This window comes from Lepidothrix coronata, unplaced genomic scaffold (assembly GCF_001604755.1).
Source record: "Lepidothrix coronata isolate B3197 unplaced genomic scaffold, Lepidothrix_coronata-1.0 Scaffold19, whole genome shotgun sequence".
In the NCBI taxonomy this organism is placed as follows: Eukaryota; Metazoa; Chordata; class Aves; order Passeriformes; family Pipridae; genus Lepidothrix; species Lepidothrix coronata.
Genome location: NW_016690199.1, coordinates 2,677,456 through 2,700,352, shown reverse-complemented (window position 1 = coordinate 2,700,352; position 22,897 = coordinate 2,677,456). Strand labels below are relative to the sequence as shown.

Genomic DNA, 22,897 nt, shown 5'->3' with positions numbered 1-22,897 from the left:
ATCCCAGAGCTTTAACTATAATGTAGATAGTCCTGAGATTGAATGTGTGTGCTTGCACAGTCTTTACTGGTTCATTTAAGTCTTCCTTCAAAGCGTTTTACATTTTTCAAAGGCCAACACCAATCCAACTGGCTGCTTAAAATGCAGCCTATTACAAAAGCAAAGCTATAAGCTCCTGACAAAAACATTCACCCTTTCATACTAATCACAGATAAAGTGGATTTGACAAAAGATAATTAGAGACATCTAGAAGACTTCTGTGTTCTGATGAAGCTTGAATGCTTTCTCGGATTCAATGTAAATATTTAATACTAAGTAAAACTAGAATAAAGTGGTGAGCCAGGTATGCTTAAGAAAATAAATGTCACACTGGAAAAAATCAGAAGGAAGATTGGTTTCAGTAAACTGAACTGCAGCAAGAAGTTGTTCATGACACCATAAAGCAGGAAGTATCTGATCATCAGACCAGCACAAGAATGAATTAAGAAGTGGTAACAAACCCATATATGTTCACTTTTAAAACATAATTTAGATCTACTTTTAAAGTAGCAATTTGTACCCAACCAGAGAATATGATCAGGACAACTTCTTTAGAATAAACAATCCTCCCAGCACCCTGTTTTCATATAACAAAGAAAAAAAGGAGAAAGCAAATTCAACTGCAAAATAAATGAGACATCAAAGCACGTTGCTCTCAATAACATTCCTTAAGTGTCATATCTTGGCCAGTATCCCAGGATACCCTTGGAAATGACACATTGCATCTCAATGGGTTTCTTTCAACAAAATATTTTAATAAATAAATTCAGGTTTTATGCTAACTTATTTGATTAAATAAAGCTTTGTGGGCATTATGTGCAACAGATGTCAGAGCCTGATGGGCTTTTGTTCCAATTCCTAATTATTTGTGAAACCGCCATTTATAAATGCTATCACATAGTGAGACCAATAAACAATCCATCTAAAAGGCCTGAGTATGACTCCATTCTGAAATGGCAAAAATTAAAGTTTTAAAACAATACCAGGTTTAAGGACAGTTTGCAAAATAAAAAGTTCAAGTGTTCTGCCCTAACTAAGGTAAGGGAAGCCAGCAACTTCATTTCTCATGTATCAAAACCCAAATATGAGGTGACTAACACAACCTCTGGCCAGGTAAAACTGCACAGTTTCAGTACCATCAGTGAGAAACACAGACTGAGAAACTGGTAGTTATTCACATTTTCCCCCATTTTCCCATTTCTAGAATAATGGTTTCAATAGTTTTCCCTTTTCCAAGAGATATTTTCAGCTGAAATTCTAAACCTACAAGCACTCCAATTACAGAACATTTCCTAGCTTTCCTAAGATTATTTTCACCAATCCCAAATGCAGGTCATGACCACGCTACTGTCTCTAGGCCATGCAAAAACTTTTGGCACTCTTCAGAAGGAACTGGTTTATTTCAAAATCACCTCAAAGCAGAGGGAAGACTCTCCTTGATTCCAGTGACTCTCAGAGAATAAACACATCCATTTCTTTTGTGTATTACTGCAAACGCTAATAGATTAAATCCCTAAAATTTTAAAAACCCAAGATGCTTGTAATCTGGATACTAGAAACATGTATTTAGAAATTTATGACTAATCAGTCAAAACTCTTGTGTACCTGCCTAGTTATAAGAATTTCCATGGATTCCAGCCTTAAAATTAGGCAAACATTTAATTTTCCAACGAAGCAGTGCCCTCAACAGAGATGCTACTGACCTTCTACCCTGTTTCAGTGGCACAGCAGAGAAGAGTTTATATGCTGTATGATACTTTCTTATCAAATACTTTAAAAGGAGAAATGAGAATCTGAAAATTTGGCTTTCAATTTTGTTTTTCTCATAACTTTACAGCATTGAATACAGTTATGTTTGCCTCATTGCTACGCTTCTATTTAGATTGGATCCTAAGGTAACAACATAATAAGACTTTTTAAAAGACAGTAAATATGCCTACAGAATTCCTGGCACACAGGCAGGGGATCTGTCAAGTCTTTGCTTTAAAAAAAACCAAAAATGAACAACAAAAAATACAGCATTAACTGCATTTTATTTGCAAATATCATATGCAAACAAATAGTGTGTAATTACTTGGGTTGAAGGAAATTAATAGGCTACTACATTTTTTCCTGCTAATACCAGGAAAATTATCATTATCTTGATAGCATCCTTGATAGACCGATATCAAGCCTAGACCTGAGCGTTTTCAAGGACAGCAATTACCAAACATGCCTTCCCAGATTGTCTTATTGTTTATTGGTAAAACCATCTTCTTAGTGTTTAATTTAAAAAATACTTTCCACATGATCCGCATTTCTTGTTCTGTCATTGATCACTGATGAAATTAAATTATTCCAGCCTGCTCTATAACATTCCTTTACCTTTTTGTGATAAGAAGTAATTTTTCTCCTCAGTTGTGTTACCCTTTGCACGAACATGCCCGGCCCTCATTACCTTCTCCCAGCTATTATTTCCCTAAACTTTTCATGGTTTTTTTTTTTGCTTGTTGAACTACATCCAGCTGATTTTAAACAGTGCATTATCTTCTGCACTATCTTTGAAGATAATCAAGAAAATTCCACATCTTTGACACCCTGGAGGAGACATCACAAAGACAGACAAGGTTTACAGCACAACAGCACATCAGTGCATGTAAAAGGTACATGCCACCAAAGAAAGACTTTTTTTTTTTACCTATAAAGATGTTATAAAGCAGTATTTTACCCATTTTAAAGCTGCTGTGATAATTCTTGCACAAAGGAAGCATCTGAGTTAAATTTCATGGTGTCTTATAATACACTAGGACATAAACCAGAAAAATACATAGAGGATTAAGTTTCCATAAAGCCCAAATGATCTGGCATATGAAATAGGAGAAGGAATTTAATCCACTCCTATAATGTGGTCAGGGCACATGACTTCCATCCTGTCTCCATAGCTGCCTGCTACAGCCACCGAGCCAGAATAGCAACCCTGGCTCCTCCAGGTCACTCTCCCAGCTCTGGTGACCCGTCCCCTGGCCAGCTCCCATGGCCAGGGCTGGGATGCAGGAGGCTCCTGGTGCAGCTGTTGGGTGGCCACATTCCACACTTCCCCTGCACAGCCACACTCCCCGACCTCAGCAGCAGCCAGACCTCGGCCAGGTAACTCCAGAGCACAGGGAAAACGGATGAATAAATTCATCCTCTCATTCTAAGTTATGTTCATTTTTAACTTGCCTTGAGAACCACTTTCTGTTTTGCCCCCCAGGGCTGGTACTCACAGGACAAAACATGCAGAGGTGCTGATTGCCTCGATTTCCTTCTCCCTGCAAACTCCCTCCTGATGGAAAACTACACTTTGCAGTTTGTCTTTGCAACTGATATAGTATTAAGCCTTTTTTTCTGAGCGAACAAATTAAATTAGGAATTAGTTTGTTTAAAATATGAAATTAATTAATTTCTTTACTTAAAAGGAGCCAATCTTATAAGGCAGGAACGTTATTTCCGTTCTCTTTTTAGAGAGATAAGAAAAGGCCTTCAGTTTTTTCCATTAAGAATTTTTAAGTAAGGAACTATTACTGAGCCACTGTGACACGTTTTTGAAGGTAAAAGTGCAGCATAAATAGGGTCCAATGCACATGGAGAGTTTTAAGTTTTTTTAGTCCAAATGCCTTTTCCTTGTCACATGATATTTTCAGAGTTGAGAGGAACTCACATAATAATCTTGCACACAATCCAGTCTCCCAGAACCTGTTTCTTGTAAATGTAATGAACTTTACAGTGAATTTTTCATACTTCTAAATGGAGAAGTAGCAATAATTTTACTTTATATCCATTCCCAGTGCAACTGGAAAACTGTCCTTATAGTTGTCAACTAGCAAAAGGTACACTTGTGTCCCTGTTCTCAAGAGTTATTACTCAAAGCACAGAAGGGAGCACATGACTGTACACTGACCTTCATCTGTTCCCAAATTATGTCTTTTAAAAGCCTTGAATCTGTTTAAGGGGAGCTGTTGAAACCTGAAACGAACTTGGTCTATTGCTTTATAAAGTAGATGAATGTAAAACTTAAGTATTACATTTCAGGCTCTTACTGTACTAAATATAGCAAAATTAGGATGAGGGAGAATATAACTGTAACCTGAGTCTGGTTTTAGAGAATAATTTTTTGTTACAGGTATCGATGGTTACTCTGTAATATTTGGTATGTTTCTATTTCTAACAGAAAATCACCACAAATGTTCTCCTGATCAAGATTTTTATTTTTAAAAGCAGAGTCCTTAAAAAAAATTACCAACTCCTCACCCCGCAAATCACACCCCCACAAATTGATAACCAGTTCTGACAGACCCAGGTCTAAAAAGAATCTTGAAATACACCTTGCATCTAAATTTTCATTGTTTGCATTCTGCTTGATTTTCATAAGGATATGTTTAATAATCAGCAAACACATCAGCTGAGTATTAAAGGAAAAATTACACTTAATTGGAAAAGTAAGCAGTGCGTTAAATAACTGCAGAAAGCATCTTTTGCTGTGTGTCACTGCCTAACACAACAGGCCAGAGTTATGTAATGCTTACAAGCACCACCTCAATAAACTTGTTCAATAATTACACTGGAAAAGAGGTAATCAAAGATTTTTGTTTTTCTTCGTTCATTTTTAGTAAACTTCACTGTTGCTTCTAACGATGTAATAAAACCTTATAATGAGCTCTGGTAATGTTCATCTGCATGTTTCAAAGAAAGATTAACTAAAATGTAACTCCACAGGACAGCAGTAAACTCCTTATTTTCCAAAAGAAAAAATGGCTTAGAAGTTGACAGATTTCTTGACAAGTTTGCAAATTTTTGACAGTTGTCAGATGGGAACTGTAACATTCATTAAGTAATTAATCTACTTAAATCGTAGAAGCCTTCAGGTGGGAAAAGACTTTTGGAGACCATCTGATCCAATCTCCTGCTCAAAATCAGGCTAAATTCTAAGTTAGGTCTGATTTCCCAGAGCCTTGTCCAATCAAGGCTTGAATTTCTCCAAGGATGGGGGTTCCTCAGTCTCTCTGGGCAAAACATTCCAGGACTAAACTACTGTCCATGGGTATGTCCTTGTGTCCTAGGTCTTCCTTCTGTTACAATTTAAACCTAAATATGGCAAGAAATGCTGCTTCCTTTGTCTATGGACTCAGTTGACTTCTGACAGCACAGGTTTTGAAAGTTTGCCTTGGCAACAGTTTATTGTGTGACCAGTAATAAACTGCAGAAGACTTTTTTCTAAGTGGCATGGAGGAATTAAGAATAAGCAATTACTTGTTCAGCATAAATTCCAGAGGTGACTCCAGGACTGATACTCTAGTTCTGAATGGTGTTGGTCTTACAAAAGCTTGGGAACCACACACTGTAGACTCATGGCCAGATCTGCAATAAATAAAAAGAAAAAAGCCTCCCCCTGTAATACCTAATAACTACTCTTCTATTTTAGCTCGTGCTTGTGGTACTCCAGCCTGCATACAGTTAAATGATCTCGCTGTACTGCAATATATAGTCACATTTTAAAAGGTGACTCACACTTTAGGCAAATGAAGTGACTATTGCAGTCCTCATGTTTTTGTCTTTATATAATTTAATCAGCTGTTCATCTGAACAGTTGGAAAGGATACATTTATACGACAATAGCTTAATCTCTCGTGGTAAATATTTTCCTGTATCAAGTCTATCTTCTGATACAAATCTATTGAATATTGGCTTATCTTGACCTAATTTGAAATGAGAAAGAACACTGGGGTCCCAAAGGAACCCAGCACACACTGGGTTCACTGTCACACAGCAAGGAAGTCAGCCTTAAGCACATTTACTTGTGCTGATGAAAGAGGATGACAGACAAAGACATGAGTTAGACACAATATCTGGTTTTATATCATTAGCACAGTTGTAGGTTTTTTTCTTCAGCATCAATAAATCCATTCTACATATCAATTATATGCAAATGTATAATATATACATATGTGTACTTTACAGATCTGACATTCCAATGCGTATGTTCAATTTAGGTAAACAGCTTTATTAAAAAAGGCTGTTTTTCTTTGAGCATTTAACAGTATTACAGCACTTTCAGAGGTAGCACAACTTCTGAATACTTCTGAAAAGATATTAAGAAAAAGGGATTTTTTTCTATGGAAAACATCTACAATCTTCCTCAAGCAGACATAAGCACTAGGAAATCCTGACCAACAGGATGTGTGTCCTGGAAAGCTCTCCTCTTCTTCAAGATTTATTCTTCATCAAGGGTAAAGAACGGTTAAGAGCTCTCTAAGTATGAAGTCCTCTATAATCCTCAGCAACTAGTTAATGTGACTTTTCCATATAACAAGCACCACAGCTGCCCTACTAAGATACAGCAAAATGTAGGGCTTTAATGCATTATAAGGGATTTTGAACCTGACTAATGTATCTCATAATAATTGGCTTCCCAGTCACAAGTAGAATTTATGTGAAACCACGGATTTCCTACACAGAAAGTTCACATTATTACCTCTGGTGTCAGAAGCTGCAGTGAATTTCCTCATGAAAGAGTGTTAGACATTCTGCAGTCCAACAGTAGTCACTAATAAGTTCGGGTGGCAGCTGTTGTACATCTGAAGCTAACAAATGTTATGTGACCAGAGATGACTGGCATGACATGTGGCCGTAGCCTTTTTATAAAGTTATGTTCTCAACTATTTTAAAAATGCCCACAAAAGTCCTTCAGAAATACTGTTCCCAAGAAGTTCATGGAAAACTGATCCTTTAATACTCACCCCACTCTGTTAGTTACATATATTCACACGTTATCACACAGTGATAAACTAAAGTTTAAAGAAAAATAGTAATACAAATTCATCCTTAAGTCATGTTCCCAACACTGTGACTTGAGGCTGGATTCATTTGCTACAATGGGCATATATTAGATTTCCAGCAATCAATTATCATTTCAGCCTTTGTATCTGTGATCATAAATTCAGGCACATGCCCATATGGACAGACAAAGTGCAAAGACAGAACTGTCTTCCAGAAAAATTCCAAAAGCAAGTGTGAAGTTCAGTAATGAAATATCACTCCCTACTCTGCCCTAGTTTCAAGCAGTACAGGCATTTTTAGTCTAGCTAATACTTTCCCAGTCTTTCTGGAAATTTTACTTTCATAATCTCTATATTGATAAAAAGTGTTGTTAGCATTTTATGTCCCTCACAGGCACCCACACACAAAAAGACTCATGTAAGGATTTAGAAGGTTCCAGTAGAGCACAACGTCCAAAAATGCAACTGATTTTACTTACTTCATGCACAAGAAAAACACATCTCTTCACATGGTTCTGGTTATGTCACAAGTGGTTTTTTGCCATTAGTGTTTTGCACCACTTTTTACATTTAATAAATTTAGAAAAGCTTTTTCTAGGAAAATTTTGTTACCTATGTTTTTTTATTTTTATCTTCCATGAGTAGATTAAATAAACTATTTATATGTTTTTCTAAAAGACACATAAATACTTTAGTTTTTAATAACTCTGAGACTAGGTCTGTTTCATATATACCTTATTTGTTATAATCTTGTATGAAATGATCTTTGAAGTCAGGAGTTAGTTGCTTTTCTTCCCCGGCAGAAGAAATTCAATTAGAAAGACAGAAGAAAGTCCTTCCATCAGGTGATATATTCCCACTCAAAAAAGAAAATTTCATACAATCCAAACTTTCATTTGTATCTTCTCTGTAATCACTAAAATGTACAGTACATCATGTGCTAAAACTCTAATATTTAAATAGTCAGGTGCAGACAAAACTTACTGAAAACATAATAAACCATGAGATTTTAAAACTTCTGATAATTCCGTCCAAAACAGTGAAGGACTACCTGCAAGTATAACAAAAGAAGTGAGAATTGAAGAGGAATTTGGAGGGGAAAAAACATCACCAGCTGATCAATGGAAGAGACTACAGCACGAAATACAACATAAAGACAATGGGAAATAACGTGATTCCATCGTTACCTGTCATGTGTTCTCATGAAATCCCAGAACTTCTTCGTACCATTCTGGGGAGAAAAAAAAAAATTAAAAATCCATCAGTCAAATTAATTCCAAGTGAAAAAAAATTACTATAATGGAATTTAATAAAATTTAACAGGCATTTCTTTAAAAACTTAGTATAGCTGGTTTTATTTATGAGACCATCCTTCTGTGTGTTGACAGTAAGTATTACAGGTGCTGAGAACTGTCAGGACAGTTCAAAATCTTAGATCCACAATATCATGATGACAGCTAACGCAAGATTATTGTAGTCTTCAGGCCCAATTTTGGCCACGACATCAACTTCAGATGCCTAAGCTAATCATTCAAGGTGTCAAGAAGCTATAAACAGACACGTTTTAAACTGTAAAATAACCCATAGATCTATGTTTTTCCATGTCCAGAAATGGTCTGGTGTGGACAGCTCAGCATTTACCTCCTAACTAAACTCTTTTGGGATCCAGGAACAAGACATCCTTCACTCTCACCCCTTACAAGGCCTAAAATAGCAGTTTTGTCCACAACTAACATACTCCATTCTACACAGCAGCTGTTCCTCTGCACTGCTGGTGGTGCTGAGAGCACTGTCTAACAGCAGGTTTGAAGTCACAGCACTCACCCAAGAACTAGGAGACATAAAATGGATTATTTTCCCAAGATGGGCTTAAAAAGAATGATATCCACTACAGCACAGCTGAAACTCATCTCTGAAAACAGGTATTATTCGACAGTTATAATGAACAGGTATACACTTGCTTACATTTATAGCTTCTACAGTCACCTATAGCAATTCATACACACCAGCTGGAGACATGTATATAATTCCTCACCCTGCTTATTAGAAGTGTGATGTATTTCAGCTGAAATACAAGTCAAGAGATTTCACTCCCAGGTCAGTTTTAAGTTTATGTGAGGAATCAGAATGCAACCAGAAGAAATTCTTGTGGTTGATACCTTTTTCTTATTAGCAACGCAAAAACTAGACCTGCTGAAAACCTACATACCCAAAATATGCTTAATGTGAAAAGCAGCACTAGGTTTCTATCATAAAGTATGGTTAAACGGATGATCAAACCCTGAGCAACTGGTTAATGATTTAAAGCAGGTAAATGTTGAGCAGTGAAAGAAGAATCAAATTCAGTTGGTGGTAAAGGTGCCAACCAATATAGACAGGCCCTTCAGCTCTATTACAGATGTCATGGCTACCAAGTACACAACAGCTGGTGGGGATTAGATAACAAGCACTCTGGTTCAGAGATTAAGCTCCCGAGCTTTATGAGTTTACCAAGCTTTTTGGAAGAGTGACTGTTTGCTTGCTAGCTGGGTTTTTCTTCATTCCCACAACTCTAATTATAAACAGTTGTTCACCTCAAGAGAAACTCTAGTCTTCGCTTCCACTGGTGCCTGCACATACCTTCTGTGAGCACTGACAGCAACCAAACGTCTCCATTACGGGAGAAGCCCTCTCATGGTTTAAATGCAATATAATGTTGAAAGAGAAATAAAGACAGCAAATTTTCAGTGTGAACTGAAATATTAAAGCTGAGTGCTCATCCAATCCATTCCACCTGGGTAGAGGTGGAGGAACAACTTTGATAGGACTATGACACAACACATAGTTGCAACACTGGAACATAATAGCATAGGCTGTGTTGTATGGTAAGACAATTTAGGGTATTAAATGTGTAAGGTCAGCTCAATCCTTCTGTAGGTTTACTTCTAACTGTATGGGAGGATTTTCTCTTGTTTGCAGATTGCTGGGCAATTTTCCATTTAACTCGAGTTGGAGAGCTGTGGACCAAGAATATTGTCTTCTGCATGTAACTTCATATTGCTTCTCCAGTTTCAACCTTACCCTGCCCAAAATGTGCTACCGTCATCCATTCTACCTTTGTAGTGTCCACTTGGGAGAAATGTGGGTGCCCAGCTGATGGAGAAGACAAAAAAAAGCCTGAATCAAGTCCCTCATTGCATTAATTTAGGCTGTTAGTCCTGTGGTACTACTTTCAAACACACGATCCCAGCAACAATCTTCCTGGCTCTTTGCTCCTGCCATCATTTTGCAAATTATAGACCCTGATTGCTTTGGAGCACTTACGAGAGTCAAATAGCTGAGGAAAATTACACCCTAGAGATTCATCCTCATCCAGATGGGATCCATCAGATTTGAATGACCTGTTCTCAAGGATGAGCTCCATTACCATTAACAGAATCTACCTCACAGACATGCACGTAATTTTTAGCAGAAAGTGAAAGAAAGAACTTAGTACCTAAAAGGAAACTAATAAGAAAATAAAATCCGTATTTTCTATTTTCTAAGCCCACGTAACGCGCTTTCTCTAGAACATGATTTGATTAGTTTAAGACCCAAATTCAAAACCAGCCACAAGCTAAATTATTTTGAGTCTGTCCAGTCAAGATGTTGGTTAGCATCATACACTCTTACTGGACAAAGCTATTTTCTGCCTATATCTGAATAAAAAAACCTACTTCATATGATCAGCCTGCACCTGTCCAAATAAATAAATCAATAAACAAATGAAACATTCCAACATCTCTTTGTTTACAGTGGCAGAAACTCAAATGAGCCCCATTCATGTCCTATTGTCCAAGTCAAATGTAATTTGAACCCAACCGTATGGAGTTGAGTTTCTATTGTACCCAAAGCATGGTTCTTTCCTAACAGACTAGTAGGAAGGTTGCTAATTATTAATAGCATGTAAACAGTTACCAGTGGTTCTTATGGTGCTTTACATACTTCACAGAACATTAATTCCAGCCAGTTTCTAACCAACTATGTCAAGCTCTATGTAGTATCTCTATCTTATCTTTAAGACAAAAGTACTAATTGCTGGACTGATCAAGATTCATGCTTTTAAAAGCCAAGTAACTATGATTACTTGTTAAACTGTTCCATTCCATATATCCTGGCCTTTGACAAGGCTCTGCTATTATTGCAGTTACAGACAGCTGGAAGATTAAAGTATCAATGGTCAACATCACTTCTGAAAAACAGAAGTATCCTTGTGAAAGACAAAAGCTGTCTCAAACTTGTAATGCTCTTCATCTTAATAAACATATATAATTGCATTATTACAAAGTAGTCCATTCTCCAATGTCTAAAGGGAACAATCACAGTGTCTTTCAATGCAGTGAGAGAAATAAGTATAACTGATTGCTGGGAGATCTAAACACTGATGACAGAAAGGAGAAAGGAGTATATAATTACATTTGAGAAAGATCTTAAAAATTATTCTTCAAACGGGAAACGTGCCCTGTGATGTTTTATAAAGACAAATACATCAAAATTATTTTATACTTGTTTTTATCTGTCCAGAATAGCAGTTCTGGTACTGCAACAACTTTGTATAACACATAATCGATTTGGTAAATCTTTAATCACAAAGTAATCACACTCTACTTCTGTGCTCAGTGATCAGGTTCTGTGATGTTGCAATGCTGAACTAGTGCATATAGTATGTGTAAATTAATAAAGCTGTATTCCAGGAGAGGCAGCATGTGAGACAACTTAGTTTCAGGTTACACAGAAGACAGATCACTTACAGAAGTACTAATTGCATAAGAAAGCCATATCAGGTCAGATGAGATGTCCATCCTGTCTGGCATACTGGCTCTAAAATTTAAGAACAGGGAAAGCATAGAGCAATGCTTCCCCAGAACACTCTTCCAAGACTTTGACAAAAGGCATCTGAAGACTGGCAAAAGACAGTCCCCCTAAATGCATCCAAATAAAACAGTCCTCCACTGACCCCAAAAAGGAAGCAGAACTAGCCATTTGTATACTACCTGAATGTGTGTCACAAGACCTGCTCATGTTTTCTGTAAGACTGACATGGCAATGGCATTGATAACTTAGTCAGAATTACAGCAGCACACTCCCAAGCTTGACAATCTGCACAAGGAGAATCGACCCCTTTTGGATCAAGTGATTCCAGGACAACCATGCACTGCAAAGAGCTCTCTGCTATACAAGTGTTGACAGTGGATGCAAGTTCAGCAGATGTGACTCCTACCTGCACAGAGCTATTTATGTCACTCCCACTTGATCTTCATATTCTCTGTCCTGCTTCCATCCTTTAAATCATTTTCCTAAGACTCTTCCTGCATCTGCTCAGTGCCATAATTACGAGCAGGAGCCTCTTCACACCGTCTGTTATGGATAAGTCAGACTTGTCTGCAGCCTATCAAAACACCATTCTTTTTCCCACCTACACTCTGTCTGTCTCTGGCTAAAATGCCTTAAGAATCACTGTGCCAGGGATATCACTGTCCTTTGCTTTCCTCCACCACCTGAGGCAATATAATGTCTGAACAACAAGGTCAAATTGCTGTCAGGATGCCTGTGCAAAGGATAACTTTTGCTTGCTAGAGAAACTCATCTAAGATTTAATCCAGGCTGGCCCATAAAGAATAGAAAAAGGACATGGTGTGCTAATGATGTAGGAAGGAACATCCCCTGGCACTGACTGTATGCTGATACTGGGTGGGCTCCACGTGTGACAGACCCTGGACATGGTCTGACACAAGTTACTGCGAATTTCTACTCTTCATTTTGGGGCAGCTTGAATGCCTTCTTCCTCCTTTTCCCTGAGGGCAGGGCCCATGCACAGTCTGCCACCCGAGAAGCTCTTGAACCAGCTCATACATGGGGTGATGTGTCTCCACAGGCACCAATACTCAGCGTTACACTGATACCATCCTGAGCCTTCAAAAAACCCCCAGCTCAAACAAACCAACCCCCCTCAGTCTGGCTGAGGTGTACAGCTCTCCTGGGAGAGTAAACTGGAAATGTGTTAGTGTAACAGGTGAAAGAACACTCACAAAACCTCTTTAAATGTTTCCTTTAACTCTACGTCATGGTAGTTTGACAACACTACAGAAGGGTGAATAAAATAAATCCTCCGCATGCAGATTTACAGTCACAGATTTCCTGTTGTTACTCTGTTGAGAGTTCAGACCATTCAAAAAACCCAAAATTTATGTTGGGTTGGCACTGATTTAATGACTTCTTGCAACGAGCTCTGGACAGACAACGCATAATTGAAGCAGAAACAATCTTTACTCAAAATCTACCTAAAGTTTCTCCTGTCTTATTTGTCTTATTGAACTATTTAACAATTTTGAAAGTGACCAAATTAAAGGCACTGCCTTATGTCATCTCCCATGTTTATCCACAGAAAACTTCTGCTTGGTCAGACAAAGTCTAAGTGGCCAGGAACTGTAAAGTTACACCAAAATCACCTCAGCAAAAAGGCTTCATACCTTGTATTACATATTTTTTAGGAGAATGATGACAGGTCATGCAGGCAGATCACTTAAAATGCAGGAGACATATGTCCAAAAGAAGCAAATTAACTTCACATATGCCACTAAAAAAGAAAGAAAAATGTCTGCCCGTGACAATGATTAACTCCTGACTGTTTACATTACAGGACAGACAACATGACGTTTGGCTACCCATTGTGAAAGGCACTAAACATATGTAGTGGGAACAGTTCCTGTTCAATGATCTTACAATTCAGTTAGAGCCCAGACAAAAGTTGGTGTAAACAAACAGAGGCAGTTAAGAAAAATGACAAATACGTTATGGTATAGATAAGCCACGTGCAGAAGTTATGAGGGTTAAAATGGCAAACAACAGTCATGATCCCCTAGCCTATACCAGTTGGACTGGGTTTAAAGCAGTTACCCAAGAAATAAATGTTCCATATTTGTGAAAAAATCCAATTTGAGAAGTTGAAGCAATTATAACATAAAAATAACTCTGTCCTTATTGCTCCATTTACTCTGTTTCCACAGTCCTAAGACACAAAAGCAGTTAATGTCCTTAATGCAAAAGGATAATGAGCATTATTCATGTAATAAAATAATTAGACTATAGGTACAGAAAAACAGATAAGAGAATTAATTGGTAAATAACAGTCTTAAACCAGAGTCAGCAGAGCCAAGCAAGTGTGCAGCCCGTTTAATGATTTACATGGAATAAGGCAGTAAAATTCCCTAGAGGAATAACAAGGTTTTGCTTTTTTTCTGTTCTCAGAAAAAAATTTTAAAGGTAGGAGGGTTACGTTTTTCTTGAAAAATTTGTGTAAAACTTGATTTTCTATTGCACTTATTTTCACATTCAACCAATCTTCTACAAGTGTATCTGCACAGTTCAGTATCAATGTGCACAGCAACGCCTCTATCTGGAAACTCCCCACCTGTTCTCCTGCTGAGGTGTTTACCTGCTGCCCAGAGAGAACACCAAACTTGTCACTTTATTAGATGGGTTTTCATCAGGTTAATCCAGATGATCAGTGTGCCTGGGGAATCAAGTAACTGACTCTTGGAGACAGACAAAAATCTGCACCAGTGCAGCCAGCTCCTGCTGCCTTCTACCACCTTTATTTCCTTAAGTGGTCTTAGCTTAGTGCTTTTCACCCATATTCCCCTTTTTTATGATCAGTAAAAGCTGCCAAGAGATAAATTTGCAATAAAAGCAACTCAGTAATTCAGTACTTTTTGGTTTATAAAATATATGGTTCTACAATGGGAAAGATGTGTATCAGCTGCTGCTTCTCAAGTCACAGTTCATGGGCTAAACAGAGTGGACTTCCCCTATGATAAACCCAAAAAAGCCAAGCCCTCACCCCTCTGTAAATGAACCTTCCCCTTCCTTTTTCCACTCACTACAGAAATGCTGCTATCAGTTGAGATTTCCTTGTTACATTTCTTTTTTCAGCTTAATGGAACCTGATGTCACATCTGTAGCGGTTTTCAGTAGAAACATATGAGGATTTACAACCCAATATAAACCATTTCTTGCCAGCTGAATTATTAATGCCATAACTCTCTGTTACACAGAATCAATACATAATGTTTCCAGTGCCCACAGAAGCTGCACTTCCAGGACAAAATCAGGACTTCATGCTTTTCACTTCCCTATCAGACAATTACTCACCAAATTACCTTGCACTGCCTCAACATTTTTCACAGTATTTTCAGCACATGCCATATACAAAAAACTGTGAATAAATAAATAAATAAACCATCGGCTTTGACCCCCAAAAATCCAGACTTTGGGATTTTTTTAAAGCAATAAAGCATTAGTAGTCATCATGATGCTGTGAAACCTGTATGAAGAACAGAAATCAAACAGAAAGACAGCTAAAACAAGTTTGGACTTCTAAAGCTTTCCAGATAAGAATAAAATAAAATACCTGTTCCATACACTTTAAAGTTCCATTGCTTCCTGTTGAATATTTTTTTTTTGGATTAATGAATTAGTGGGGTGGTTTTTTGTTTATAGAAGCCAGAGAACTGCCATGCTGTACCGAAAGATCTTCATCCACAAAAAAAGGAGTGCAAATGAACAGTCAAAAATACAACAATTAATACTCAACTTTTTCATCTCAAGGGAAAGCTCTGTCCTGAAGAGACTATTTTTCATCTGAAATCTGTTTGAAATATCATAATTTTTTTGTCTACTTTAAAGGTTTGATTTGTGGCAAGCAGGAAGAAAGCTGTCTTCTTTTTATATAATTACAGACTTCATAGAAAGTACTACATATCTTTCAAAATGAAAGGAAGCACTTTCAGCTGGCATGAAACCATGCAACACAGTTAAAAAAACCAATAAAATCAATAAAATCATTTTAATTTGCATTAGTTGAGTGGCTTTTTTTTTCCTTTTGAATGTATACATCAGTAGTGTCTTATGCTGGGCTATCATATGACATAACTACTAATTCAAATGCAAAGTGTTGGCCTTGAACCCACTCAGTCCTGGGGTGCAGTCCCAAACCAGTGCAAGTCAATGGAAACCAAGGCTGCTCCTTTTGCTACCCCAGCTGCACATCTCTGCTCTATCCCATCACTGACATTTGTGTAACTACACAGGAAGCTGGTTCTGGGAATTGATCTAATTAAAAAAACAAAACAAAACAAAAAAAACCTGAATTAAAAAATGGTATTTAGTAGCATGAAAGTAATGCCATTATATATATTGCAAGGTTTTACCAGTGACTATTAAACAGAGCAGCCTTGGTCTATCCACAACTACTCCAAGAGGACAGAGATGTATCTAATAGGGAGTGTTCTACAGAGAGACACATGCACACAAAAAAGCCTAAATTACAATTTCACTCCACACCCACTAATCCACTCCATCAGACTGCACACGCTGGAGTAAATGAAGCCTCATCTTCAAAAGCAATTTGCAGAATTACTTGCTGATGTTGAAAAACTACTTCAAAAGAGTTTAAGTGTTATGGAATTTTACTGTTTTTTTAAACAAGCCACTGTTTAAGCTCAAGAGGAAGGGGGGGAGTGTTTGCTTTTTAAACAAAGCTTGCAAGATTTCATTACTAAACTATCCAGAGTGTTTATTTTAAAAGCATCATGATTACAAATAATGGCATTTTGCAGTTTTTAACTTCCCTATTCAAATATTTCAGCGAGAAAGGACTGGGTTTAATGCACACAAAAATACACAAACGGATGACTTTTTAACAACATTAAAAGTGAACATTTTACCTGAAGCACACATACTACTTCTGCTAATTGGCTTTAATTGGCAATAATAACAATTCCAGAGGTAAGACTGAGCTAGCAAAGCTCATGGGGACAACTCATCCTGCACACTAAAGAAGGGCATGCGAGCCCCAGCTGACACAGCAGTTCTGGGCAGGGCAGGACAAAGTTGCTGCGGTCTCACAATGCTCATTTTAGGCCTTGAACAAGAGGCAGGAGTGCTCAGCTCTGTGTGACAGCCAACTCTTTGATGCATGGGGTTCTTATCTGAAATTAGCTGGAAGACATAAAGGCACTTCTTGAAGAAACCATAACGTATTCCAGTGGAGACCACACCAGGGATACCTCAGGAGACATAAAACCTAAGGTCATAGACTGTAATTTTTACAACCCATATCAATTTTCTCTTCAAAGTGAGGGTTATTCTGGTAGGAGTTTGTAATGAAACTGCAAACAGATGGTTACAGCAATAGAGTTTACTGTTCAAAGGTGCAATTTTTTCACACTTTGGGAGGTAAGATAAACAATGGAGAATGCATTAATTTATTCAACTGTTAATGCAGTACTGGGCCAAGCCACTTTGTTCATTTTATGTACATCAACTGCCAGAACAATTACAACTGAGATACTTGATGTGGAAGTTTACTTTTAAGGTCACAGTTTGTTTTTTGTGTGTACTTTTCAACAATGGAGTTGTTGCAGTTTAGCTTGGCATTCAGCTATCAGTGAGATCGCTTACCTTTGAATGAAATTTAGAAAACACAAGAATTAAGCACATATAAGCACACTAAATTAAGTCAAATCTCCTTTCTAACCTTGTTTTTCTGTTTTTGATATCCACCATTATCAACAAGAATTGCATATACAGATCAAAGACACTGTATTCCAAGGCAAATCCACAGTAGCACACTGAAATCCATACTGCAAAGAGTAAGGACACAGTGCGTGTGTTAAGAAACATGATATGCACAAAGGTCAAATTTATGACTTTTCTCACATCATTTTACTGCCAAGCCAGCATATAATTTAAGGTTATAAGTTGAGATACAGATGGGGACTTCCTAATACTGAGTTAAATTCAATTCTACACAAAGGAACCAATTGCTAATGGGTGGAGTTTTCAGATTCCAGTGTCATTGTATACAAATGACAAAATTTAAAGCTAGTATTCAACTACTCTTTTACTTAAATTCTTGTCATGTTATTGAATTTTGCTGCATGTATTTTGCCATTTTCACTAAACTGTTTTCCCTTGGAAGTCTGTGACATACTTGCTTATTTTGCAGGGATAAAAAGAACACATGCTTCCCATAGTTACAAAATTACTAACACTACTTTTCCCACAACATTACAGTAAAATATAAACCCTGAAACTTTGACTGGACATAGTTAAGGAATATATTCCTAATAACGAAAGATGTTTTAACAGAGATAATATAATTTCCAAAAACTGTGCATTCAGCTGATGTGACAGTAAAATACAGTAAAATACTTTACTGTAAATAAGTGCTGTACTTTCAAAGTATTGCAGATCTCACACAACCACTTCTATCTGTACTTGCTGAAAACCTCCACAGCAAAGGCCATTTTTCTAATCTTTTTCTGATATTTTTCTGGTAAGGTTAAAGAAAAAAATCTCCCACGATATGCAATAACTATAATAAGAGGCTGAGAAACACAGATCCAGGAGGCTCCAGCTCAGAGAATAAAAGCCAGGTAACTACCTCAACCAGAGGCTGCTGAGAGCTCCTGGGTGTTCCCTGCTTCATTTCTTTTTCTGGAGTTTTCCCCAACTGTATAAATTGTTGCATGTTCATTTATGAAATGTTAGAAACAAACAAACAAAGAGCATGGCCTTTGTAGTTCAGTAATAAATGAATCTGGAAAATACAGACATGGGTTCATATCCCTACTTCAATTTGTAATAATTCATGAACAACTCATGAAAGATAAGATTTAAGAAAGCACTTCTTAGCATGCAAAAACCTCCACTTTTAAGGCCCTCACTGGAAAGGTCAAAGAATTTAGACTTTACTCTGGACCACGGTAATTTCAACCAAATGCCGGAACTCCCAAACAGCATCTAAACACCTTTACTGAATAATGTCATATTCTGTGGTGGGATTTAAACTGCAATATTTGATTATGATTACAAAACTATTTCTACCTGATGGGGCTTTAGTGAAATTCAGTGGGACTGATTCCTGAAAATTCCTTCGGAAAACAACACTTAAACTCCTAAGTTACTGAAGACATTTTCCAAACTGCTTAATTTTGCTGAGACATAGATAACTGCTGATTCTTTTGACCACAAAGTTACCAAGATAAAGGGTCTGACTGAAATTTCAGACTAGTGATATTTAATGACAGGCAAGGGAAATAATTCTGCACTCATCATAACATCCCTAAATCAATCATGTCTGTCTGTAGTAGCTGTCTCAAGACAGAGTGAAATTCAATATAAAGTACCCACTGCAAGTCCGAGACCCCACAGCTGATGAGAATTCTCACTCAATATTCTTGAGCTCCTTCCTGTACAGATCCTGTTCACTCATTAGTCAAAATAACCTTTCAACCCCTTAGGAAGAGGACTCTCCAAATGCTACACACTGGGCAAACACTGCTTTGGTCCACATCACATTCCCACAACTTGTGATTCCTCTGACTAGTACAGCACTCCCAGGCATCTGGGACTGCTGCCTCATGTAGGATCTCTGACTCAGAGAGACTTTCACCCCACTGACTTCACTGGGATTTAGGGCTCTCACCTCATGTCTGCAGGCACAGCAGGGAGAGAAGCAAACTATAGTAAGTAGAAGAAGTAAATGAATCTTAAAATCATCAGTCCCAAGGCAACCACTACGCCTACGAGCATAATTTCTTCTTCTTTGCTACCCTAGGTCATGACCCTCATCCCAAAGAGGAAGGAAAGAAACTGTCCTTTCATCGCTAATTTTGCTATGCCATTCAGGAAAACAACACTGACAACACCATAAAACCACAGTTTAAGTTGCCACTGGTATTTCAGCCAAAAGCTAATCACCACCATCAATTGTCTAATATTTCTCATTAGCTCTTTAGTCATTCTAACAATCCACTGCAACTTATATAGGATCTGATTAAAATCTTCTCTGGCTGACAAAGAGCCAGCAGGGAAAAAAAATTATCCCTCTTCTACCACAATACTGGACCACTCCATTTTTAGAGAGATAATAAATCTGCATTCAAAAACTATGCAGTTGATGAACGTTGTTCTAATTTCAGAAACAAAAACTACCGACCACATCACCTAAAGCAGAATATTGATAAGAAAAAGCCTGTGCATTGACTGTTGTATCATTAAAATTGGATTAATTAAAAAAAAAAAACAACACAGAAAGCAATCCATCATGCATAACTCCAAAGTTACTTGGTTTTCCAAATGTACCCTAAAAGCAGTAGTGTGGGTCACGTAAGTATGATTTTAAAATAGTTAATAAATCTGTTCATTTATATATAACTTACAAAGGACAAAATATTTCTGATGCAGAATTAAAACCAATGCAGGAACAACAGAGCTCAATAACTGGCTCAATAACCAGCACACCAGGCTGGTACATGCCAACAAAGAACAGCATTAACAAGACTGACCAAGGTTAGTAGGCAGCACTTGGGAGACCCCAAGTTTCATCCAACTTGGGAACAAAGCCAGGTACAGCAATGCTGTGTCTCCATGGGGAAGGAAGAGCAGGGAAGGACACCTCCTACACACCATGGCTCACAGGAACTCCAGGTTACTGCTTCCTGCAAGGATGTTCATAGACAAGGTCCCAGGATTTTGAGCATATCTCCTCAGCAGTACTGAATACTGTGAGTATGTTTAAACTATTTATTGGCCATTGCTGTTGGCTCCTTCAACAGAATACCAAGACAGTTTAAGACTTTATCCCAAGCATGCAATGGCATGAACCCAGCATGTACAGAAGAGACTAAAATCTTAGACAAAGAATGAAGGTCACAAGTTCACTCCACAGGGTCAGCAGGGCTGGTCTGAGAATGAAAATGTAACATGCACAAGTGTTACAGACAATTACACACCTTCCCTTGCAAGAGCAAGACACACTTTTCTGACAAAAAAAGTATACAAAACATAGCACAGCTGAAAGTTGTTTCTTTTCCCTTTCATCATCTCCCCAAGGCACAACTGTTAGGTGTGGTTTGTCATCTCACTTAATGCAGGACTGGAAGGCATGACACTGCTCTGTCCTAGGGGAATGTACAGACAGAGGGGAGGGAAGACACAATGCCAACTGGCATTCATCTAGTTTTTTTGAGAAACACTTCAAAAGCAAATATTTCAACAGTTTTTCCGTTTAGTGAAATAGTTTCCCTGACTAACTTTCTTCAGCCCCTGGGTGTGATTAAATCTCTACTCTCCCACCCCCCAACATAATTCTTACACTTAAATCTTGACATTTATATTAGTACTTTTACAAATTAATCTTTCTCTACGGAGTGTACCATAATGGTCTAGGGAGGCTTGTACGTTCCCATGAGCCTTGTGAGAGTTCTGCCAAGACGTTTTAACTCCTAGACAGATCAAAGAGAAAGTAATGAGACAAAAAGAAACAGGGTTCTTCAGACTGACAGGTCAACCATCTCTCCTTGACAAGAAAAAAGGATGGTTTACGGAAACAATCAGGGAGACATTGAGGTTTCAAATTTGGCAGAACTATCGCATAAAGTATTACAGTAGTAATTTCTGTACTAATGATTAGTGCCTGGTTCCACTGAATAGAAGGCCAGTAATCACAGAATGATTTGGGCTGCAAGGGACCTTCAAAATCATTGTGTTCCAAACCCTCTGCCATGGGACACCTTACTCTAGACCAGGTTGCTCAAAGCACCATCCAACCTAGCCTTGAACACTTCCAGGGATGGGGCATCCACCCACAACTTCTCTGGGCACCCTGTGCCACTGCCTTGCCAGTGTCACAGTAAAGAGTTTCCTCCTAATATCTAATCTAAATCTATCTTCTTCCAGTTTAAGGCCATTCTCCCTTGTAGTCTTATCACTACATGAAATTATCTCACATTATTTTTTAACTTATAGGAGCAGTGCAAGTCAGATGAGTTACAGATCAAATTTTACACTGTGCAAACTGCAGTGCTATGGAAATGTCACTCTGAAGAGCAACACAAGCCTTGCACACAAAGTAAGCCAGAAATTGCCTAAGTCCAATATTTTCAAGTGTCAGAAATACTACAATGCTGAAAGCAAAGTGCTAAGTGCAGACATACACATGAAATTCTAAGACAGATTTGCCAAAAGATTTGATGGCAAATTTTTCTTTTAATCCTGCTGGTTCAAAAGCTCAACAAGTCTAAGTAGCCAAATGATAACAAAGGCAGGTCTTAAAGCCAAAATTAAACTGAACAAAGTCAACAGTAATAGTTTATTTCAGCAGTTCTGGGTAAGAATATATACAAGAGCTGTGTAGGCTCATATCCTAAATACTTTCTTTAATTATTTACTATGTTACAGTCAATATACAAATTCACTGTTTTCCCCTATTTTTTCCACATCTTGACTTCCAGCTCAGTTTGTCAAAACATAATTTCTGGTCAAAAAGCATTGCACTGCTGCTACTCCAATCACCTTCCTTATTAAGTTAAAAAAAAAAAAAAGAGGAAAAAGTTAGATTACTCTAGAATTTGCCTAAACTAGGACGGAGTAGAAACAATGCAAGGGAAGACCTGGCCTCATCAACAAAAGGAGCAAAACTGTCAATTTATTCAGCAAGGCTGGAGTTTGAGGAGGTTATAAAAATACATGCTAAGGATCTTAATGTCTGGCCAGGCCCATTTATAGTCTTGAATCTCCTTATGCAGAAAATCAAAATGCTACCTCCATTCTGAATTCACAACCAACCATTACAGCCAATTAAAACATCACCTAAAATGACAAATATAATTGAAAAGAATCCTTAAAACAATAACACCAAATTATCAATTCCTATGTAGTTGATTGCATAGTCAATATTCTTACTCCCTATTTAAATGGTCTCATACATCACGAAAATCTTACGGAATCACCCAAATAATGCCATGATTTTTGATGATAAATACGATTTTTAAGCCTATCACGTGCACAAAATCCAGTAATTGCAGTCATCACGTATTATGCTCTTGGGAAAAACAATTTTTTACATTAAGAATCAGATCTAAAGTCAGAATCATGCATAGATGCAGCTGTTTAACTCCAGAAAAAAACTTGCGAATTAAAACTAGAACTACAACACTGAATATCTTTGAAATCTGAAGATGGACAGTGAATTGTGCACA

At 37.6% G+C, this 22,897-nt stretch overlaps 1 protein-coding gene across 2 annotated transcripts in view; it reads right to left on the bottom strand.

Annotated features, from left to right (window-relative positions):
- The window catches only part of NUDT14 (nudix hydrolase 14), a 59,948-nt gene that overhangs the window by 24,916 nt on the left and 12,135 nt on the right, over nt 1–22,897 (bottom strand). Inside the window, exons 1-2 of one of the 2 annotated variants that reach the window (XM_017807597.1) lie at nt 12,073–12,262; nt 8,021–8,064 (exon numbers count right to left, since the gene is read on the bottom strand). In XM_017807597.1, the coding sequence (XP_017663086.1) occupies nt 8,021–8,037 (17 nt within the window). In that variant the 5' untranslated portion in view covers nt 8,038–8,064; nt 12,073–12,262. Of the gene's footprint in view, nt 1–8,020; nt 8,065–12,072; nt 12,263–22,897 lie in introns of those variants that run through there. The other variant, XM_017807596.1, reaches the window with a different exon arrangement.